General features: G+C 36.7%; 1 protein-coding gene across 2 annotated transcripts in view; it reads right to left on the reverse strand.

Moving 5' to 3' along the window:
• Positions 1-557: 557 nt before the first annotated feature.
• Positions 558-22,518, reverse strand: part of SPOCK3 (SPARC (osteonectin), cwcv and kazal like domains proteoglycan 3) — a 451,893-nt gene continuing 429,932 nt past the window's right edge. For both annotated transcript variants that reach the window (XM_032776648.2, XM_075066358.1), the window contains 4 exons: positions 13,682-13,903; positions 5,679-5,741; positions 3,687-3,824; positions 558-2,279 (listed from right to left, as the gene is read on the reverse strand). In XM_032776648.2, coding sequence (XP_032632539.1) covers positions 2,113-2,279; positions 3,687-3,824; positions 5,679-5,741; positions 13,682-13,903 — 590 coding nt within the window. In that variant the 3' untranslated portion in view covers positions 558-2,112. The remainder of the gene's footprint in view (positions 2,280-3,686; positions 3,825-5,678; positions 5,742-13,681; positions 13,904-22,518) is intronic.

A 22,518-nucleotide genomic window follows, 5' to 3' on the forward strand; every position in this document is an offset into this window, starting at 1 on the left:
TCTCATTTTTTATCAGCTAATATTCATTTGTCACATTAGGAAACAGAGCAGTCAGTATTTGCTGTATCAGACAGCAATCACAACTGTTCAACTTTAGTTATTCAAAATCATTTTTATATATAGAAGTTTATTCCACCCACAAGTAATCAGTTCTTGGTGAAATTCAGTCAGTATAGATATGGTAAACTCTTAACTATATTTATTTAAGACAATAACATGTCTATGTCCTCATACTAGGATAAGGCCTATAAGAAACAAATGTAATATTAGCTACCATATAATGAAGAAAAGACAAAACAATAATCTTAAATTATAAATCTACAGCAAATTTAAAAAAATACAAAAAAAAAAATCTGTTATGGGCTTTGTCTTGATCCAAAACTTATCTCTTGAAATGTAATGAAACACTAATAAATGGCTCTACATAAATTGAATAGGTGAATGATTGTGGGAATGTATCTGAAACATGAGAGCTTCTGATTTTTCAATAGAAAGTTATACAAAACTTCAAACTACTAGTCTATATTGTTAAAAATATTACAGTATACAGCTAAAGGTTGGTTACAAGAGTCTTTATTTTGCAAACTATACATAAACAGTAAAAAAGAAAATGCATTATATTTTTTAATATTACATAAGATAAACATTAAATTTAGTATTTAAATGTGTAGAAATCAAATGCAAAGAATAAACTGATTTTCCTGTCATTTAACTGCAGATGAAAACCGGGGAAATCAGTGATCCACTGTTGAACTTACACAATCAGTCGTGTAATATTACATAGTTTGTTTCAGTTTTATTGTGGGCAGAAAGCCATATAGGTCTGATATGCATGAAGGTGTTGAGTTCCAAAAACGTCTACACAATTAATTAACATGCGAACATAAATACAGTGATTAAAGTAATTTTCTCTACAGTCAAATCTTAAGTGCTACTCTACACAATAATCATAAGCTAGTCCATATGGTAATTACATAATAGAAAAAAATTAAAATAACCCATTTTCTTCATTCCAGCAGCAGTACCTATACTGGTATTAATTTGGTAATTGGGTGTGCTTAGCTATTGTCTAACAGCCTATATTGGTATGCATGCTAAAACCTCTCTATTTCTATTTTTGCAAGGCACCTTACCATACGTTCTCTAAATTTCTGCACTAATAACAGAAAAGGAGTTGAATTAAGATAAAGATGAAAACTATTTTCTGAAATAGAAAAACTAAGAGGTATGGTTATGGGGGTTTAGAACTGTCTTGGGGAAAGTTCCAGTACTCTCAAGTACAGTAATGTTTAAATGTACGATATTTTACAAAAAGTTTTTCAATTTAAAATATTTTATGCTAATCTTTTGGTTAGAGATATAGAAATAAAAAAGGGTGAAATCATCATGTTGCTTGAGTAAATAATGAAGTCTATATGAGTTTGACATTAAAAGAAAAATGAAAAAAGGACAACAAAAGTTTATTTTGTAGAATCAATGCTTGTCCATGTTTACTGCTTTTGAGAAACATCCTTTCAAGAACCTAGACATTTCCTAATAAAAAAATATAACTATAAATGCAAACACAAAGGAGGGTCTTACATTATTTTCTTCTATGTGACAATCACAACTCAACTCTGGTTAAAGGTTTGTGACATGCTACTTGTGTGTTGAAATTTCTATTGTAATAAGTTGTTGATTCAGGTCACGCACAATTATGAAATCTACTACACGGCCTAAATCTCTTGCAAAGTTAAAGCCGCCTTAATATATAACCGAGCTCATGTTTAATGAGGCCAGCAAAGTTCCAAACAACAGTAAATATCATTTTCATGGAAGTTTTTAAAAGTTTGGTAGTCCTTGCACATTTATTTTTGTAGTAGCACATCACATTTCCTTCTTCAGGCTAGACTTCCAATGTGTTTTCTTCTGCTCAAAGGCATATAAAAACTCAAAAGCACATAATATAATGATTCTTATTTAAACAAAGAAAGTCTATGACTCCAGCTGCAATATTTGAAATAATCATACAAAATATACATGTTGTTTAGAATCCTTTTGATCTTGGAGAGCAAAGGAATTTTCTATGAGATGTCACCTTTTGAATTTTAGAAAGGAAGAATTCTAGTATAGTCAAATGTATCCATCATGATCGTCATCATCCACATCATCGTCTTCGTCCTCATCATCATCATCAATGTCATCTTCATCATTCATTATATCATCTTCGACATCCTCATCATCTGTCCATTCATGAAAATCACCACTGGCAAAATCGCCTGAGATCTCTAAATCAATAGCTAAAAAAAAAAAGTGTACAATTACAATTTAATGATAGGAACACATGGTTACAGAACTAGATGGCTTTACATCAATTGATTTAAATTAAATAATGAGGTAAAGTAAAAAAGTAATACCACTGATATCAATAGGTCCTGATGCTCACAGAAGGAACTACTTTTTTTTTTTTTGGTACACAGCATAATTACACTGTGGAACTCACCGCCACAAAAAGTTGCTGAGGCCACAAACTCATTAAGATTAAAAAAGGATTGAATATTTATCTGGCTCTCAAGAATATCCAAAGTCAGCATTAATGATGATAATATTTTGGATGGAAATGGTTCAAGCTAATCTCTCACTATTATTTCAGAAGGTGATGTAGGAACCTCACGGTAGGCAGATGTGGATTTAACTGCCCCCTATATTAGCCTCATCCTGAGGATGAGGCTAATATAGGGGGCAGTTAAATCCACATCTGCCTACCGTGAGGTTCCTACATCACCTTCTGAAATACCCAGCACTGGCCTCTGTCAGAGACAGGATACTGGACTAGATGGGCCTTGAGTATGATCCAGTATGGCAATTCTTATATTCCTTTTCCTGTGTATATTAGCCCACTGTTCCAGAGCCAGGCTTTCTCTTAGTCTTAAATTGCAAGTGTAAAACTTCCATTTTGGCTTCATATTGCAGGGTGTCAATTTAAATAATTATGAAATATAAGCTACTCCTTAGTGAGCACTTTGATTGGGGTTAGAGAGAGGTGATTTCTTTTTAGATACCTATTTGGAATGGCTCGTGAGAAGCTTGTCGTAAGTGAGTGGGGTCATTTGCTGCTAATTCAGGTATCCAGTGAATAGGTAGCAAACAGGAGATCTGAAGGGGTATTTGGGTAGCATGAGACTTTCTAGGGACTGCAGCTAAAACTAAATAAGTCCCCCAATAAATTTTTAAAGAAAATGCATTATTGGAACTCTAGAATTCTGATTACAGGCTGGGGACTAAAGGTCAGGGAAAGGAAGGAAGGCTAGGAGGAAGTTGCAGGAAGCCAGTGCTTCAAAAACTTCTGCTAAGTCCCTGCCAACCAGATTGTAATTAAAGAACTGTTGAGTTGAGTTTAATAGCATGTTGAGTACCCAACTTGATTTTATTGGGTACTGCTGGGGCTGGTAGTGCTTTATTTTAACTATCCTATTCAGAGTACAATAAGCACTATCAACATTACTTGGTAGATAGGCTGTCTCTGTTTATAACTATCAGCATGATAGATGCTACAGAAATTAGTGAAATAAATAATAATAATAGTAATTATAAATTGACTTCTAAATCTGTGTTGTCTTCTCACTGAAGACATTAAGAGCTTGACCACTGATTTCAAAGAGAAGAGAGAGTCTACTTCACTAATGAGCAAAAATTCTTCCACTTACCACAGTCTGCAGCACCATTTGTTCTGGAACCTGTTACCTCATTACCATATCTGTCAACACACCAGCACTGCCCTGCACTTCCATGGCATTGACTTGGTTTGTAATACCCATCTTCATCACATAATGGGATGTACTGCCCTATGATACATGAAGATTAAATTATAATATTAGCAGTCACCTGAACAGAATAAATTAATATTCTACATTACACCAGAAGCAAAATAAAAAATAAACAACCGTGTCTTATCTCTGTTCAATGTCCTCCCTGATTGACTTACTCTCTGTTACTGAGGTCAGCCAAGAAGAGTTTTATACATAATACATTTGCCCCTTCCTCCTTATTCAGAGAGAGAGAGCAGATATCAAATATATGAGCCTCTCTTTGACTGATTTCAAGAATGGACATGTCCAGTCCATTAAGGAGTATCCCCTTTCCTCTTTCAAGCTCTTCATTGATTTTCTGACATCTGCTCCTTACTATACAGACTCATAGCCAAAATCTTCAATGCCATATGTTGACGCCAGGCTAGATAGGGAGTATCTCAGATGTCTAAATGTTAAGTCCTGCAACCTGTGCTGTCATGGCTTCAATGCTATTGTTACTTGAGCTAGGTAGATCAAAGCTAGTTCAGGCATGTCCACACATACTTCAGACACATATCTGACTTCAGTATAGATATAATCTCTGTCAACTATTCTGGTGATTCAAAAGAAAGTATAGTATTCATCGTATTCTCCCAAAGCTGTGTTGAGAATGGAGTGCTAAGATGAGCAAAAACTAAAAAACATGTATTTCTGTGACGAAAGTAAGCAGATGTGATTTGAAATATGCTCACAGAGGAAACCTGTGAAATAAGAGGGCACATTTTTATGTAGTACCTTTTCAGAGTAGACACACTCTTTAAAGTACAAGTATGGGAGTTTTTAGCAATGAATGAATATGATTTCTGTTCTATATATTTATTTTATTTTAACAGACATATTTTTTAGGTTTTTCTACTTTGGTAGTCACACTATGTCTTACTAAACAGTCCTAACTAATGGCAGTCATAGCTTGGGTAAAATCTTGTCGATGGGAGTTTTGCTATTGACATTAGTGGGGTCAGAATCTCACCCCTGGAACCTAGCCATGTTAGTCATTGGTTTGGATGCTTGCAGATCTTCAGATTTTTAATTTCAACAAAATAGAATAGTAGTTTTTTAGTGAATTAGGAACCTTAAGCTAAATAAAACTAAAATGCTGATAACTATTTGCTTATTTAACTCATATTTACAAAATATCTTGGCAAATAGACCATGCAAATGAAGCCTTGTACAGAGCCCCACTGAAATTAACAGGTCAATTGCAAGCAGAGCAATTATAAAGTTATAGAATCAGAACCTTATTTTTTTTTATTTGTAGGTAAAAGGCAAAATAATTCTCTAATAATTTTGTCCTTGAAATAATCAGATGTTCTTTGAAGAACCGTAAATGCTAACTAAATCACAATTAAAAAAATAATTGTCAGTACTGTAAAATAAGAGATTTTTAATCAGAGTAATTCAAAACTGTCATCCCAAATGGCCTATATCTTTTACTCCAATTTTTATAAAGACTGCTAATGCTAAAATTTAGATTTTATATCCAAAATAAAAGTTATGGAAATGAAACATATTTGATACAATATGGAATTTTTCATAGCAAAGATTTCAATTGCTTACATAAATATTAGAGTTAAATATCAGCAAAAATGTTAATTTAGAATTGCTTAAGTCTATTTTCCTAATAACTGTAAAAACGTACAGTCTATCAGGGTAATAAAATGGATGTAATATCTTTTAGTGGGTAATGTAATAAAACTAAGTTTAATAGCTTTCAAAAACTTCATAAATTTTGTTGCTGGAATTTAGTGCGGTCTATCTTTGTTGGATTAATATTGATTTTATGTAGCTGTTTCACTAGGGTTATTTATGTAAGCAATAAAACCTTCAAAAGAATGATCTATGGCTCACCTAGGAGCTTCTTTCCTCCTTGCTGCTTTTGAATGTTGCTGAGCTCTGTCTGGCAAGGTGGGTCTGAAATGACATAAAAATGTTAAATAGATCACATCCGATCAAAGGAAGACGGTTGAATGATTGAGTTTTCACCAGTTTTTATATTTCAGGTTTCTTCTAATTATTGCCATTAAGAAACATATACATCCTCCCTTAGCAGATTTTGCATTTCACATACTCAGACTAGATCTTTCCAAAGCTGCGCTTGAAAAAGAGTGTTTTTAAACATAGATATCAAAGTCTGATATATCTAATAAGACAGCTTTAAAAAAATAAAAAAAAGAGTACTTGCACCTAATTGTAAAGATACACAAGAAATTGATAAGGGGGAGTTGTGTATGTGTTTGTGTGTATATGTACTCAGAAAATAGGGTGTGTATTAATGTTAAATATTAGATTGTCCAAAATTGTCATGCTCTTTCTGAGGCCATAAAAATCATTGTCTCTTGTAAGGATATCTCCTAAATGCGAACATTTTTAAGGAAACCCTTTCATATGAGATTTTAAGATAAAGCACATATGCAGTAAACCAAACTGAATATTCATGGATGGAACATGTATATCATGTTAGCATGAAAGTTGTAAAAATTTTTACTCACCAAGCAACTAATGATGTAGTTTATTTCATAGATGTTTCAACTGTTATAAATAATCAAATAAAATGCAGGGAATATATTTTCATTAGCTCGCAGGAGGCTCCAGGCACCAGCACGCCAAGCGCGTGCCTGGGGCAGCAAGCCATGGGGGGCTCTCTGCCAGTCGCCATGAGGGCAGCAGGCAGGTTGCCTTTGGCGGCATGCCTGCGGAGGGTCTGCTGGTCCCGCGGCTTTGGCGGACCTCCTGCAGGTGCACTACCGAATCCACGGGACCAGGGACCTCCCGCAGGCAAGCCGCCGAAGGCAGCCTGCCTGCTGTGCTTGGAGCTGCAAAATACCTAGAGTTGCCCCTGCATTAGCTGTATATAGATTCCTTACAATATCCCTTAAAGGCAGTTTAGATATTACAGTGTTGGGTACCGTGTAAGAGTACAATGTAACTTCTGTTGAAGCCAATAGGAAAACTTCCATTAACCCTCACTGGGAGTAGGATTGGACTTTAACAACCGAAAATAGATAAGAAAATAGAATGTAAATTCAGGGTGCAGCTATGCAGTGAAAGAAAAAATGTTCTAGAGCTAGATTTTGGCCTCAGATGTAAGTAATTCTATTAATATGTGCAGTTAAAAGCAAAATTGACAAACTTTCCTTTAATAAATATATTTTCCAAATGTTTTGACACCGAAGGATATGATCTATATCATAGTGGTGACCAGAATAAGTAAATGAACTCATTCTATTAATAAAGTAACTGAGTCACTACTTTCTCTGTTGAAATTTGTAGAATTTTGGTTCTAATATGGCAATTTAAGGCCCCAATTTTGCAGACCCCTGTATCCACACATAAGTTGAAGGACTGGGACCTAGAAATAACTGAAATCTAACTAAATAATTAGAGATGGGTCTGAGCTGCAGAATATGGATTCAAATTCTCAATTCCCCAAACTTCAGGGTTATGATTTGCTCAAATCATCAAAAACAATATTTAATTTTCTGTGACTGTGAAACTTATCTCTAAAAAGGTAAGTTAGAGCACTACAGGCACTTCCTTGAAAAAAAAGTAAGACATGAATGCATTTATACTACTGTACAGAAAGATATAGAATGAAGGCTAGTACTTCTTTTTGAACACTGCATATGCCATATAAGAAATTACAGGGTTACTACTGAGGCATTTTCCTTTCAGAATCAGTAGTGTTCTTGTGGCATGTAGTCTGAGGTCAATGGAGCTTGCAGGACAGATGATATGGAGTATGCTTTTAGCATAGATTGTCTGCAAGGCAATATCCTATGAAATCTCAAATTCAATCAATACTAACTTATTTAAATAAACAACCTATCATGCTTATTTAGTGACAGTGTAGCCTCATGTGTGGTATAGAAGCTATATATATCAGCAGACCTTTTGTATTATTCATGAGATCTGATCCAACAGAATAAATACAAACTGGAATCCAATAGTAACCTCTCATAGAGATCAGGCTGTATTTACCCTTGGCTTTACATTTTGAATGACATTTTAAATTGTCTTTTAAGAAGATACACATGTATGAGCTTAGAAAGGTTGCGGTTAAAATTCTAACCCCACTGAAGACCATGGATGTTTTGCCTCAGTGGGGCCAGGATTTCACCCTAAATATGCAAGGATTCTGTTTGGAATAAAATCCCTAAAAACTACCTCTTCTAAAATGCTGCTCACAGGGATCTTAGTGCAAGAAAGAATGTCCAAGGGATGTGTTTTCCCTGGAATCAAACATTGAAATTCTCTGGTTCTGAACTTAGCTAAACTCCTCACTATCACTGGATGTTTTCTACCTTTACAGGAACAGTTAATGAACGTTATCTTGTATTTTAAAATATAGCCATTTATTTTTAATGGTTTCTGATTACTAGAAGTGTTTTTATGGGAACTGAAGCTACTCAGCACCTTGAAAATATTTACCATCTTTCAGAAAAAATTCCTCTATCATTCATGTTGGTTACAGATATTAACTCTTGACTGTTCATTTTTACCACTGTTATTCCTCATGTTTTATATAAGTTGGAACTATAACCCTTCAGGAATTGCTTCTTTCCCACATCTAGCACTTAAAGACAAGGGTCCAGATATCTAGTGATTATCATTAACATACACAAGTATGTAAAGTGTAGATTATGAGTAATGTCTTAACTTCACTAAAAGCTGCTATACCTCAGACTTGTTATTGCATATGGTTATATCCATTTATTTTAGGTGTTTCATATTCTGCTGTCCATACAACTGAGATAATATTGGGGAAAATGGAAGGAAAAAAGGGTGATACACAACTTCCAAAAAAGATGGGAAATGTGCTGAATGAGAAGGAACTTGCCCAATAAAGTATATGTATTGTGCTCCAGGGAAAAAATCCTAAATCAGGAACACAAAGATACACATACAAAAGTTGACGCGGGGCAGTTTTAATATTATGTACTGAGCCTAAATAATCCTCATCATTTATCTGAATAAATCTAAAATAAATAATTAGAAAATATGAAATACCACTAAGCACTATGAAAGTTAACAGTATGGGTAAATTAATTACTTACCTGTAATTCTGCTTCTCTGAAGATATAATCATGCAGGATTCTCACTACTGGGTTTTAGCTTCTTAGTACAAAGCTGACAGATTTCTCTTAGCAGATAAAGCTTTCCAGTCCTAAAAGAGTGGTAGCAAGGTAGAACTCAAGCTGAGCTGACATGTCATCCTTGCCAAGTATAAATGCTGCCATCTTTATCTTCCAGTCAGTTCCAGTGAGTGGGAGGCAATACTCCCTCAGATTCTTGGACTGATTTTAATTCAAAATCAGTGGCCTTAGCTTCTGTAAAGATTAAGGAAAAGTAGGATCATTTCCTGCACAGTCACTATGCTGGCGCTCCTCTGGAATAAAAAAGAACTTGGCATCAGATGAGTCCTGCTCATCTGAACAACAGACCTCATTGCCCTGATCTTCAGTCAGCTCTCATCCAACCAGTGGAGGGGTCTAGATGACAGGGTGGCCTTCATTGTGGTAAGTGCTCCATGAGCCACTAACACTAGCCGTGCTGAAGCCTTTAATGCAAGAGGCACCTGTGTTGAGGTCAGAGCTTCCTGTGCCAAGAGTATTGACCTTTGAGGCATTTGCATGCAAATGTGCCAATAGATTCTACCCTGCCAACACAGAGAGAGGGGAATACTTAAAAGTGAGTACTGTGGGCCTTGCAGAGGACCAGGACAGATAATGTCCAATTTCCTAGTTTATATTGGACTCACTATTTCCCCCATCTCTGCTTCTAGTGCATTAAAGCAGGGGGAATGGGAAATCTGGAGACCTGTTTTAGAGTCACCTGGAGGGAGGGGCTTCAACAGAAGTGCATCCAGGAGCTGCCAGAACACACCTTATGCTTCCTGTCTTAAGCCTCCTGTATGGATTTTCAGCTCATTCAAAGTACATCTGCCATCAGTGATGCTTGCTGGAGCCTCTCTATTGTTGACACAGGGTATTTTGGTGGTGAGAGCACTCTGCTGTGCATACTGATGCTGGGTCTAGTACAGCGCCAATATGTAGCACTAGCACTCCAATCTGCTTCTCAGTTGTCTTGGGAAACTCACGCTTCCACTTTCAGGGTCTACCCCTTGAAGCGCTCCAGACCAACCTCATGCTGGACTTACAGGAATCTCTTTGGGCACCTTAGCAAAGGCTGGAGGTGTACATCAGGCTTCTTCAGTGCCATCTACAAATATATAAGACCCCTACAACCTGAGGGAGATGACATAAGAAAGATGGACCTCAGTCTTTGTCATTATTTTGTACCACAGACTAGGTTTGACGACATTACATTGTCTTGCATCCTCCTTACTTACTATATCCCGCAACGAAAAAAAAGGGTATAAATGCATCTAGAAATGCACTGGGCTAATAGACCAAAGTGGTAAGCAGCAATGGAGAGATGCTGAGGTTCCTAACAAACTTCGACATTCTAGCATCTAGATTCAGGCACTGGTGCACCAAGAGCACTGCTGCAACAATGATGAAGCACTAGCAAAAAAGAAAAAAACAGTCACTAGAATGTCAAAAAGGCCAAAGACTAGTGGTGCATCAGCCTTAAGGTGGGCAATGAAGCATTAAAGCAGGTGTCAAAGCACAAAGAAAATAAGTGCTAGAGGCAGGTGCTGAAGCACTTAGATAAACAGTTGTGACATCCAGAAAGAAATGGGCCAAAGCACAGAGGCAAGCAATAAGGTACTGACAAAACTCAGGCACTGAAGTGCTACAGAAATATGCCAGAGTACCCAGAACAAATAGCTCAGAAACACTAAACCATCTGGCCTGGAAGCAGAGGTGTGACCAAGAAAAGATATGATAAGCATCGCTGAGATCCAGAGGAGTGTTGGTGCAACAATAAATGTGATAAAACTGCTGCAGGGAGCACTTTTGCTGCTCAGAAAGGAACTGACTGGAATGTATGGAAGGCAGTGTTAATAATCAACATGGCGTGGTGTGCAAATAGCCAGTAACAGCTAATTTACTCTCTACTTTGTTATTACTTTCCTCAAGGGTGAAATACCCCCAACCATCCTATGGATTAGGGTAATCCCACCAGATTTGCACTAAGAAGTTGAGACCAATGAGTGAGACTCCTGCATAGATGGTAGCTTTAACTGTGTATTAAATATATATATATATAGGCTTTGAAGCCATTGTGATATATTACATAGGTTGCATTCTTGTATTCACTTTGAACACAATCAATAGCAGTTACCAAGATCTGTACATCGTGTTTTGGAGTTGTAAAATTGCACAGAAAAGAGCTACAAAGGTAGTTGAATAAAGAGAGCTGGCAACATGACTTACAACTTTTTATTAATAGAAACTTACTCAATGAACATTACAAGGACACCATTAATCTTCTCTACCTAATAATTCTATCACCATTAACAATTAGAGAGATATTTAGATTATGCAATCCAGCAGTACAGAAAAACACCAATACATTACAAGGCTTAGCATAAAACTGAAATTTACTAATAGAGGATTGTGTGGCTTGTTCATGCTAAGGGGAGACAATTATGCATAAAAGGGCTAATAATAGGTAGCTGACAAAGAGAATAGTGACACCCCCACCCATATTTAGGTCTGGCAAGGGGAGGAGAAGACAGGTTTTGGTGTTAGAGTTAATTTTAGGAAGGGGTGCATGGAAGTGTTCTAAATGTTCAAGGAGTTGCCAGAACTGAGATTTCACCTCATTACTGGTATTGATGGCTTTATATGCTCACTCTCAGCCAAACTGCTGATAACACTAGCAATCTAATCTCTTTTAAATCAGCACCTTGTTGTGCCATCATATGCAAGGGAGGGGGAAAAACGAGGGAGGAGGATAAAACCTTGTGATGGCCAGTCCCTTTGCTGGATTCTGAGACAGAGAGAGAGCTCTCCACTAAATGCTGCTGATAGGTTAGACTCCATTTTTAACTTTTTTATCACTATGACTAAGATACATATACATCAGACCCTGTTAGCAGTATCCTGAGCAGTTGTTTTTATACATAGTGTCTATAGAGTGTAGACTACAAAACTGACCGTAACTATCCCATAGAAGTGCCCTTTGCACATAATGGGTGAAAGGTATGCTTTATACAGACAGCAGTGGCCCCCACACAGAGGGGTTGCTCTCCCAGTGAGGCATGGCAGGGCCCAGGCCAGGCCCCACAAAGGACTGGGAAGGGAGTGCCACTCAGCCCAACTCTGCCCCCAGCTCCACTCTGGCCCAGGACCCAGTCCGCAGCTGTGGCCACCAGCTCCCAGCCCCCACTCTCAGCTGCCTGTTCCCAGCTGCGACTCCGCTCCTGGCCCTGAGGGGGATGGGGAGGGGGAAAAATAGTCTATTACTAGTAAGGATGGGTGCGAGAAATAAAGTTTGGAGACCACTGATATACACAATATAAAACTGGCAGGAGAACCAATTGGTAGAAGAACAAAAAACTGTGATAAATTTGATCTTACAGGTTGTAACATGGCTGCACTTTTTCAGACAACTGAAAAAATATGTACCCCTCAAAATATTCATAATCTAATCTAAAATAACTGTATTCTTTAAAAAGAATTGGTTATGTTCTTTAATAAGCAACTTGGGATGGAGGATACTTCATTTACTGCAGCAGTACACTACTTCTAAAAATGAAAAAAAAGACAGTCCTATTATAAAGCAAGAAAGATTGTTTAGAAGATGAAATCTTGATCTTTTGCACTAGATTGTTATCAATATGCTTATATTTGATAGCATGTTTTAAATAGGAAAGAAGGCAGTTAGCCAAAATATAACCCCAGAAGTATTTTTATTTTTGTTCAGATTTATAATGGAGAGTTTAAGAGTCTAACCCTGCACCATGGTAAGCATCTTCAACTCCCAGTGAAGTCAGGATTAATCCTTAATGATGAATATTAATGGGAATTAAGTAGGGGATTTTCACAGGCACAAATGACAATTGTGCACATAAGGTAAAATTTTCAGAAGCGCTTCAGTGAGTAGGAATAAAAGTGCCATTGAAAGGCATTTTCAACTTACTTTCAGTGGCAGTTAGGTGCCTGACTGCCATTTGTTCCTTTGAAAACCTAGCTCTAAATCATCTTGCAAATAAGAAGCTCAGTGGATACATTTCAATTTTCTGTCCTGTTTCAGCTAAGAAACAGTGAGCGGGCTTTTCAAAAATCTTATTCTAATTCATTTTTATTTTCTAACTTATGGAATATGTCATTCAGATACAAAATTGTTGTTCTAGTTTGATTTAATTTACATTAGTGGACAATTAAGAAAGGACTGCCTCTAGATATTTTGAGCTACTATTTTCTTAAACAAAGAATTTCAAGAAGTTATCAAGAGTTTAAGCTATGTCCTGAAAACCGGTGGCTTTATGGCCCAATGAATGCAAATAACTTTATGCATAACACTGTATTTCTTTCAGTTAAAGTGTTATAGCCAGTAGTAAAAATAGTTAATAAAAAGTTAATTTCATAATGTTGGAAAAGCAGAGAGAAAATTAATGCTAATAATTTTGTCCTTTTATTTTGGTCCTTCTCTTTCCTCTCTGTGGAGGCTAGTAACAGAAACAACAATTCTATAAAAGCATTAATTGTTCTTTTACATTTTATTTAGAATTTCTTGAATCTCAGCTAAGTTTCTCCAGTTCAGCTTGGTTTTTAGCTTTCTTTTTCACTTTATATTCACAGTAGTTCAAAACCTTTAAACAAATTCATAGCAGAACTCTTAAGAGCTTGTAATTCACTATAAACTTTTTAACGTGTTCCCAAAAGATAAACCAGTACAATAAGGTGAGTCAGCACCTGTAGGTTATTCTCATCTTTTACCTTGCTGTCTCTGGAAGCAGTAGCACCACTCATTATTAGATATCAAACTGTCTTTGTATGTGTCACAGACATTGAAGAATGCCTTGGTGCACTGTTCATTCTTGTCAAGGTAAATGCTTCCAAGCTCTGACTGGTCTAACAGCAGGTCATAGTTCGTATCAAGTCTGTTAAACATCCAGCCAAGGGAGTCCTTGCAAATTGGCAAAATGCTGGTATCAAATCCTATGAGGTAAAAATATAAAGAAATCAGATAACAGTAAAAGATACAACTAAACTCAGCCAAGGAAAGAAAGTGCTGTGTCATGGATATGACTTTACTGAAATAGACACAGTACATAAATAGTGAATGTTATTGATAGCCTGTGTATAAGTAATATGCTAACTTTATAAAAAACATCAATAACTTTATCTGTTAAAAATTAGCCCCCCCCGTCATGCTCAAAACATTAAAAAATATGACCCTTTCCCCAAAAAATTAATACAGGAAACACATATTGGAGAATAAATGATCTAGAATGATTTTCAGGAAAGAAATTCTCTTAAAGGATTTTAATGACATCATAAATCAGGAGAATGGAGCTCGAATGGTTTGTGATGTTCACAGAACCAGGAAAAAGGAATAAATTCAGTGGAACTCATTGCAGCCCATTTGTTGCTTCCTATGATGCGTATTAAACACTTTAAAGGGCTATTCTCATCCTTAGCAACACTTTAAAAATTATAACATCAACAGCATGCACTAAGGATATTGCTCAAAAAACAATTTATTCATTCCTCCCTTCCAAATGCCTGACTGGCACAGTTAAGCCAGCCTGAACTCCCCATGTAGACAGCACCAAGTTGATAGAAAAATTATTCCATCAACCTAGCTACCGACTTTTGGGGAGGTGGATTACCTATGCTGATAGGAGAATCCGCTCCATCAGCATAGGTAGTGAAGCGCTACAGCAGCACAGCTGCAGAAGCATGGCTGTGCCACTGTAGGTTTTTAAGTGTAGATAAGCCCCTAGTTGGCAGGGTCTGACAAAATACATTATAGAATGCATAAGGAACTGTCTGAAGAGATCTCTAAGCCATGAGTAATCATCTTTGAAAACTTGTGGAGGACAGGAAAGAAATTCCAGAAAACTGGAAAAGGGCAAACATAGCACCTGTTTATAAAAAGAGAATAAGGACAACCCAGGGAATTATAGAACAGTCATCTTAACTTGGGTACCCAGAAAGATAATGGAGCAAATAATCAATCTATTTGTAAGCACCCAGAAGATAATAAGGTGATAAGTAACAGTCAACATATACTTCTCAAGAATAGATTACGTCAAACCAACCTAATATCCTTCTTTGACAGGGAACAAGCTTTGTGATAGTGGGGAAGCAGCAGGTGTGATATATCTCAACTTTAGTAAGGCTTTTGATACTGTCTCACATGACTATCTCAAACAAACAAGGGAAATACTACTAAGCTAGAGCTACTATAGGTGGGAAATATAGCCTAGACAAACCTAATTAAAGTGGGTTCACAACTCAGAGAGTATTTATCAGTGTTTCAAACTCAAGCTAGGAGGACATATCAAGTGGGGTCCTACAGGTAACTGTCCTGAGTCCAGTTCTATTCATTATTTTCATAAATGATTTGGATAATGGCATACAGAGAACATTTATAAAATTTGTAGACAATGCCAGGCTGGGATGGGCTCTATGTACTTTGGAGGACAAGATTAGAGTTCAAAATGATCTTGACAAACTGGAGAAATAGTCTGAAATAAATAGGATGAAATTCAATAAGGAATAAGCAACTGCACAAATACCAAATAGGAAATGACTGCCAACAAAGTACCGCAGAAAAGGATCTGGGGGTTTTAGTGGAACACAAACTAAATACAAGTCAACAATATAATACCACTGCAAAAAAAAAGTGAACATTATTCAGAGATTTTTTTTTTTTATGGAAGACATAAGAAGTAATTCTTCCATGTTACTCAGCACTTATAAGGCCTCATTTGGAGTACTGTATCGAGTTTTGGGCATCACACTTTGGGAAAGATGTGGATAAACTGGAGAAAGTCCAGAGGAGAGCAACAAAAATGATTAAAAGTCTAGAAAGTGGTTCTCAACCAGGTGGTACACAAAGGTCTTCCAGGGGATACATCAGTGCATCTAGATATTTGCCTAGTTTTACAACAGGCTACATAAAAAGCGCTAGCAAAGTCAGTACAAACTAAAATTCCATATGGACAAAATGAAAAAGTAAGCAATTTTTCAGTAATAGTTTTGTATTTTTGTCTGATTTTGTAAGCAAGTAGTTTTTAAGTGAGGTGAAACTTAAGGTGTGCAAGACAAATCAGACATCTGTAAGGGGTACAGTAGTCTGGAAAGACTGAGAACCACTGGTCTAGAAAACATGAGCTACGAGGAAAGATTAAAAAAATGGAGTTGTTTAGTCTGGAGAAGAGCAGACTGATGGGGGATATGGTAACACTCTAAGTACATAAAAGGCTTTTATAAAGAGGAGGGTGATAAAGTGTTCTCCTTAAGCACTGAGGAGAGAACAGAAGAAACAAGCTTAAATTGCAGCAAGGGAATTTAGGCTGGACATTAGGAAAAACTTCCTGTCAGGATGGTTATATTCTGGAGCTTATTACCTAGGCAGGTTGTGGAATCTCCATCACTGGAGGTTTTTAAGAACAGGTTAGACAATCATCTGCCAAGAACAGTCTAGATTAGGGGTCAGCAACCTTTCAGAAGTGAGGTGCTGAGTCTTCATTTATTCACTCTAATTTAAGATTTCATGTGCAAGTAATATTTTTTAACATTTTTAGCTCTCTTTCTATAAGTCTATAATATATAACAATTACTGTTGTATGTAAAGTAAATAAAGGGTTTAAAATGTTTAAGAAGCTTCATTTAAAATTAAATTAAAATGCAGAGCCTCATAGATCAGTGGCCAGGACCCGGGCAGTGTGAGTGCCACTGAAAATCAGCTCCCGTCCCACCTTTGGTACGCATGCCATAGGTTGCCTACCCCTGGTCTAGACAATATTCAGTCCTGTCTTTATGCAGGGGACCGGCCAAGATGACATATTGAGATCCCTTCTAGTCCAACATTTCTATGATTCTATAATAGGCAAGAGGCAGACACCAAGATTTTGTTGAATATATCTCTCTTCTACACACAAGCATATCATACATAATTTGAAAGCTTATTATGTGTATTTTAATATGAGGTGTGATGTGGAGCTGTCAAATAGTGCCATTACCACAAAAATATGGGATAAACAATGACACACTATCAACACATTAAAATGACCACTGAAATATTTTCTTTTTGTTAATTTAATGACTCCACGTATTCTTTAAAGACATAAAATGGGATTTCTTTGTGACCTCAAAGCATCATAAAAACAATGAAATGGATAAAACTAATTTAATAATAAATTTGTACAGATATCATTGAAATATAATAGTGCCAGTGACATTTCTAGTTAACACAATTATCATCTTGTTATCATTATGGTCTCTGTCAAGACTGCATGGGTTACCACAGTCTTTGTACACGATTCTGGCATGTACACGATTCTGTACAGGGAAGATTGCGCAGTGACTTCGACAAGATCTTATTTATGCCTGTATCAGGAGAAGTTCAGATGTCGTTGGGCACTTGAAGAATACAGGAAGTAGTTCATCATCCACTTTTTTCCATCCATGTTGCAATAGTGATCCAATATCTGGTTTGCTCATGTGTGAAAACATCAAAATCTTTCTTTGTGATTTTTTTTTCACATGCTCTTCAAAACTGTCCTCATATGGTGGAAGTCTAGTCAGTGACTTGTCCTCTTAGATGGCTAGATTGAGGCACAAGCAATTCAGGTCTCTGTGGGTCTCCTTTTCTTTCTCACTCTGGTCATACAGCACTGTTGCCAACTTCCTTGCCCATCACTCTATTAAAATTTTGCCAGATCTCTGAAGCGGTAACTTCCCTTAACTTTGGCAACATTAAACTCAGGGTTTTTTTCCTAATACTAAATTGGGATGATACTGAGTTACATCTTGTTAATGATTGTACAGCAGGAAGTATGTTGCAAAAAAGTCAGGAGTGCATCACAAATTGCATGCACAAATATGAAGTGCTGCTTTTTACTTGTGCTGGAAATGGTTCCTGTTTCAATCCACATGTTATCTGTGAGTTCCATTTTTGGAAAGTAATTAACAGCAAAGACCAAAACATTTGTATCAGGTGACCTAATTACTATGGTTCCTTTGACACGAAAAGCCATATTGGCATATACAATGAAGAAACATCCTTGTGTGCATTTCCTCTTGAGTACTGTACAAGTCTTGGGCTTCTTCAACACTTCTACTGGTGATGGATTTTGCTACTTCACCATTTGAAAAGCCTCCGGTAAGATGATTTGTTTTGTTGGGTGTGCTCCATATATTCACAAAGGAATTTTACAAGTGACTGCCTATTGGATGCCATGTTTAGAATGTTTTTTCACGGAAGCACAGGACTACCACCTGGTATTTCTATGCATCTGACTTTAGATCCTGTTGGGGTCTGTCTTTCTGCAGTTTTCACAGAGTTCCTGTCAAAAACTCTGATTACGAAATAAACCTGGTAAAATCTTTTTAGGGCCTGCCTCGCATACTCAGCAGCCAATTCATCAAATGTGTCTCCAGACATCATTTGTCTTACAGTTATGGCATCTCTGATATACACATGGTTTCTTTGTTGCATGTTCTTAGCTCATGGATTCTTCAGCTTAAACTTTCAGCGGATGCCCTAACTCAGCTTTGCTTGTTCTTCTCAATGGAAGAGGGACATAGTCACCTAAAAGGACTGTGCCTAAGAACAGATGCCATTGAAATACCTCTGCATCTTTTTCAGGACAGGGCTCTGAGGAAAAAAAATTCTAGACTGACAGCTGTTGTGATTGTCTCTCCCTTGCCAGACTTAAATGTGATTTTTGACATATCAGCAAATGTTTTTATGCCAAATTTCTTGACTGGACTGAAAAAACTGCATATCGTCATAATCAAGTGAACCTCTCACACATCTCTCCATTTGTTCTTCAACTACATTTGCTATTTTCAGTAGAGACTCTTGTACATCTGATGTTACATGCACCTGGTAGATATGTTGATTAGCACCTCTGGATGCTCATGTCAAATGGATTCATTATATTGTTGATGACATGGTTGGCAAGAGCTGTAACGTGCTGTTCATCCCTCCTCACTGGAAAGGAAAGGACTTGTTATGGACTTTGTCATCACTACTTCGTGTTAGGTCACTTCCTTCTCTCATAGTTTTTGCATATTCATAATATGAAGCTGTGTATTGTCATCTCTAACACTAATACTGACCTGTGCATAATAGTCACTGAATTAGAGTTAGTTTCTAGAATATTTCAAAGGCTAGTACTACATGCATAGCCAATTACAAATTAAAACCTTCTACCAGACAGAGTAGATGTTACATTATATGCACAAGAGCTTACAAATGGAGAAGCATTACGTTAGGAATTCACGTACTTTTATAGCTACCCACTATGGGCATGCAATCTACTGCTACTGGTGCACAAACTTCAGTGGAGACTAATCTAGTCAGCAGATTTCAATTGAAAATATAGAAAACTATCATCATTTGTGGGTGGGTGAGCTGTGACAACAGTGCGCAAATAATGGCAAAATATTAAATATTTTAGTTTAAAAAGATTTATGAAATGTCAAAAATTATTTTACAAACATTGTTTGATGAAAATCAATTATGGTCCTAACCACCTAGAGCAGCCTTCCTATTTTATTAGGTTTTGGAATACTAATAAGTATCTCAGTTAAGGATGAGCACCTAGTAATATTCAGATTTTGAAGTTATTTGGAACCTTAAACTATTAATTCTTTAGGACATACTCCCCAAGACACTAATATCTCACCACACCTACTGCTGCTCCTCCACTACTAGGGATGCTTCACTGGCTTTCAGCGTCAAATCCTTAAGTGCTTGGATTCAGTTGCTAAAGGTTTTCTGTCCACTGTGAGAGCATGACACGAAAGAGAATGTCTGTAGTCCTGGCTCTGTGTGCATGTGTGTACATGTATGTGTACGAGTGGGAAATACGTGATTTTTCTGCCCAAAATAACTTTTTGAAGTTCGGCAGAGAGCAGTCCCACAGAACCCAAGACAGCTGCTAAGAAGGAACAGCCACTAGGTGTCCCTGAACAACAATGAGGAGGTTGTGGGGGTCATGTGGTTCCATAAAATGTCAGACCAGATGGGAAGGCGAAATCAAAGGCAATAGTAACCCACAACAAAAGACATTAAAGGAGGAATCTTGAGGCCAGTTGAGAGAAGAACTGTAGGCTGAGGGAGTCCTGTGAGTGGGTTTGTTGGAGGATGGATCACAAATACTTGGGACACAAAACTTTCAGATTAGTATTTGAAAAAATGCTAGAAAGGCTCAAATTTGAACCATTAAAGACATCAATTGCACATTACTAGCTTCTAATCTCTATTCAGTATAAGCTACAAATGTGTATAAGCAACAAATTCCTACCACATTTTCTCAACAGACCAAGAACAAACAAAATTGCTTAGATGCATTTCATTGGATTTTTACTAACCTCCTTCCAATCCTCTCCCAAAGAAGCAACACACAAAATATACTGAGAGACACATTGTTGAAGATCTTAAGACTGTATAAATTACTAAATCTCAGATAAATTTAAATTATACTCCATCTCAAAAGACATCATCCCTCATTCTTTCTTATGTTTCACACCAATTCGCCAACTGATTACATCACAGATTCTTGTTCTTCCCAATTTTTGTCATTTTTTACTGTGAAGCCTTTAAGTACAAAATGTATCTTTCCTCATCATTTCTGAGTGCATATGTGGGTATAGATGGAGTTTAGAAAGAGGCTGTTGTGTGGTTCATGCCTAAATTGGTCATCAAAAAAACCATTAAAGATCAGATATTATTTTATTCCAATAATTTTTTAATAAGGACATTTGGGATCCAAGAAATATATATTCATTATATTTCTCTAATTTAAGATATAATAGACATACAGTTGAATACTGAAATATACCATTAGAAATATTGTTTTATGATGCAGTGGATTTTGGAAAAACTAAGTATAAAACATAAGAAATGCTTCAGACTATTTCAAAATTAGGCAATTCTCTATCAAAAAATCGTAGTGCCTATTCCCAATCTCAGAGATAAGACTGAGAAGAATTTTAGGTGCTATAATGTAACATATTTATTACAGAAAGATTTGGCTAACTTAAATCTTCCACCTGTTACTGATATAGAACAGTATCATATAACATTGTTATCTCACTGGTTCTATGGGGTAATTCATGTTACTCTGATTCCGTTCTCTAGACACGTCAGTCCAATTCCAGACCCAATGGCAGAATGCTGGATTATTATGAGTCATTCAGGAGATGCAATTTCCCTTTCATTAGGTGTGGGGCTTTTGTGAGAATCTGAGTGGGTTTGGGAGACAGTTTCTGTTCTGCAATGTTTTTCTTCCTGAGTGATTGCTTCATGAGCGCGGTGTTTCCCAGTTTATTTGTAATTGTTATGGATTCTGTTTTTAATCGATGACACAGCCAAGTCCCTAGAGCTTGCAATGGAACTGTTTCATGCTGTTAAATTGAAACAAATGAAAAAATAAAATCTGCACTGAAGATTAAATGTGCTACATAAGGGAAAAGTGCTATTCTCTGCTTGCATCTGCTACAGCTTCTGCAACTCAGAAATGCCAGGCTGAACATAGTCAACAGTAACAAAATGTGTTAGGAAGCAACTGAGTTTTGAATTGGTAAAAAATTCCCTAAATTGGCTATCAATTAGCCACAAATTTAAGAAAATAAAAAATAAGTATTATTTGTAGTATAGTGCAGGCATGTATAGAAAGAAAAAAAAAAGAGGGCTGTGAAAAAAACTTTTCTTGCACAAAAATTGACTGATCATATGACCAACACATACAATTTCTAAAAACACTTATACTAAATGGCAATGTTCTTCAGCCATTTCACAGGGGGGATTTTCTGCTCCATATCTCAGAGAAACGTCATTTATTGCTGAAATACATCTTATCTTGGGATGTGTTTGATCCACAAAGTATGGAAATGTTCAGGTTCCTGGTTTGTGTCTATTTAATGATCCAAGAATTTGTGATTGGTGCCTAAAATCAGCAAAAGCATTAATGCGGTGAAAATGTGCTCTAAACATTAGATTCTACTATAGTGGTGGGAGCAGTAAATACTTGACCTCTATTTTGTTGTCCAGTCTAGACAGACTTCAAAGCCAATTAAGACCATTTGACATATAAAGCTAGATAGATAGCACTACTACAAACCACAGAAAGACAAGCTGCCAGCATCTGCAAGACTCTCATTCTATTCACTGCAGAAGGTCAGACCACTCCTTCAGTGCACTATTGGAATGGCTAGCAGTGGGCAATGAAGAGACTGTAGCACACATCCTACATGTTTTTATCAGCACTAATGGAGAATGCAGGAGAGGAGTTCCTCCTGCAGCAGCTACTACAGCAAGGGAGGTTGTTCCATGTTACTAGTTATAACCTGATTCAGACCTCTCCTGGGCTCAACATTTCAACAAGCAGATCCAGCCACAGCATTTTGGACTAGAACATTTTTTTTGCTGTCACTCCCCTAAAATCCATAACATTCATGCGCACTGTGATCACACCAATATGCAAAAGGTTAGCCTCAGGATTTCGAGAAGGGTCAGTGAGATGACTATTTGCAGTACACCTCATTTTAAATAAAAAGGCATGCATGCATGTCTGAGAGAAATCATTTCT

This window comes from Chelonoidis abingdonii, chromosome 5 (assembly GCF_003597395.2).
Source record: "Chelonoidis abingdonii isolate Lonesome George chromosome 5, CheloAbing_2.0, whole genome shotgun sequence".
Lineage (NCBI taxonomy): Eukaryota > Metazoa > Chordata > Testudines > Testudinidae > Chelonoidis > Chelonoidis abingdonii.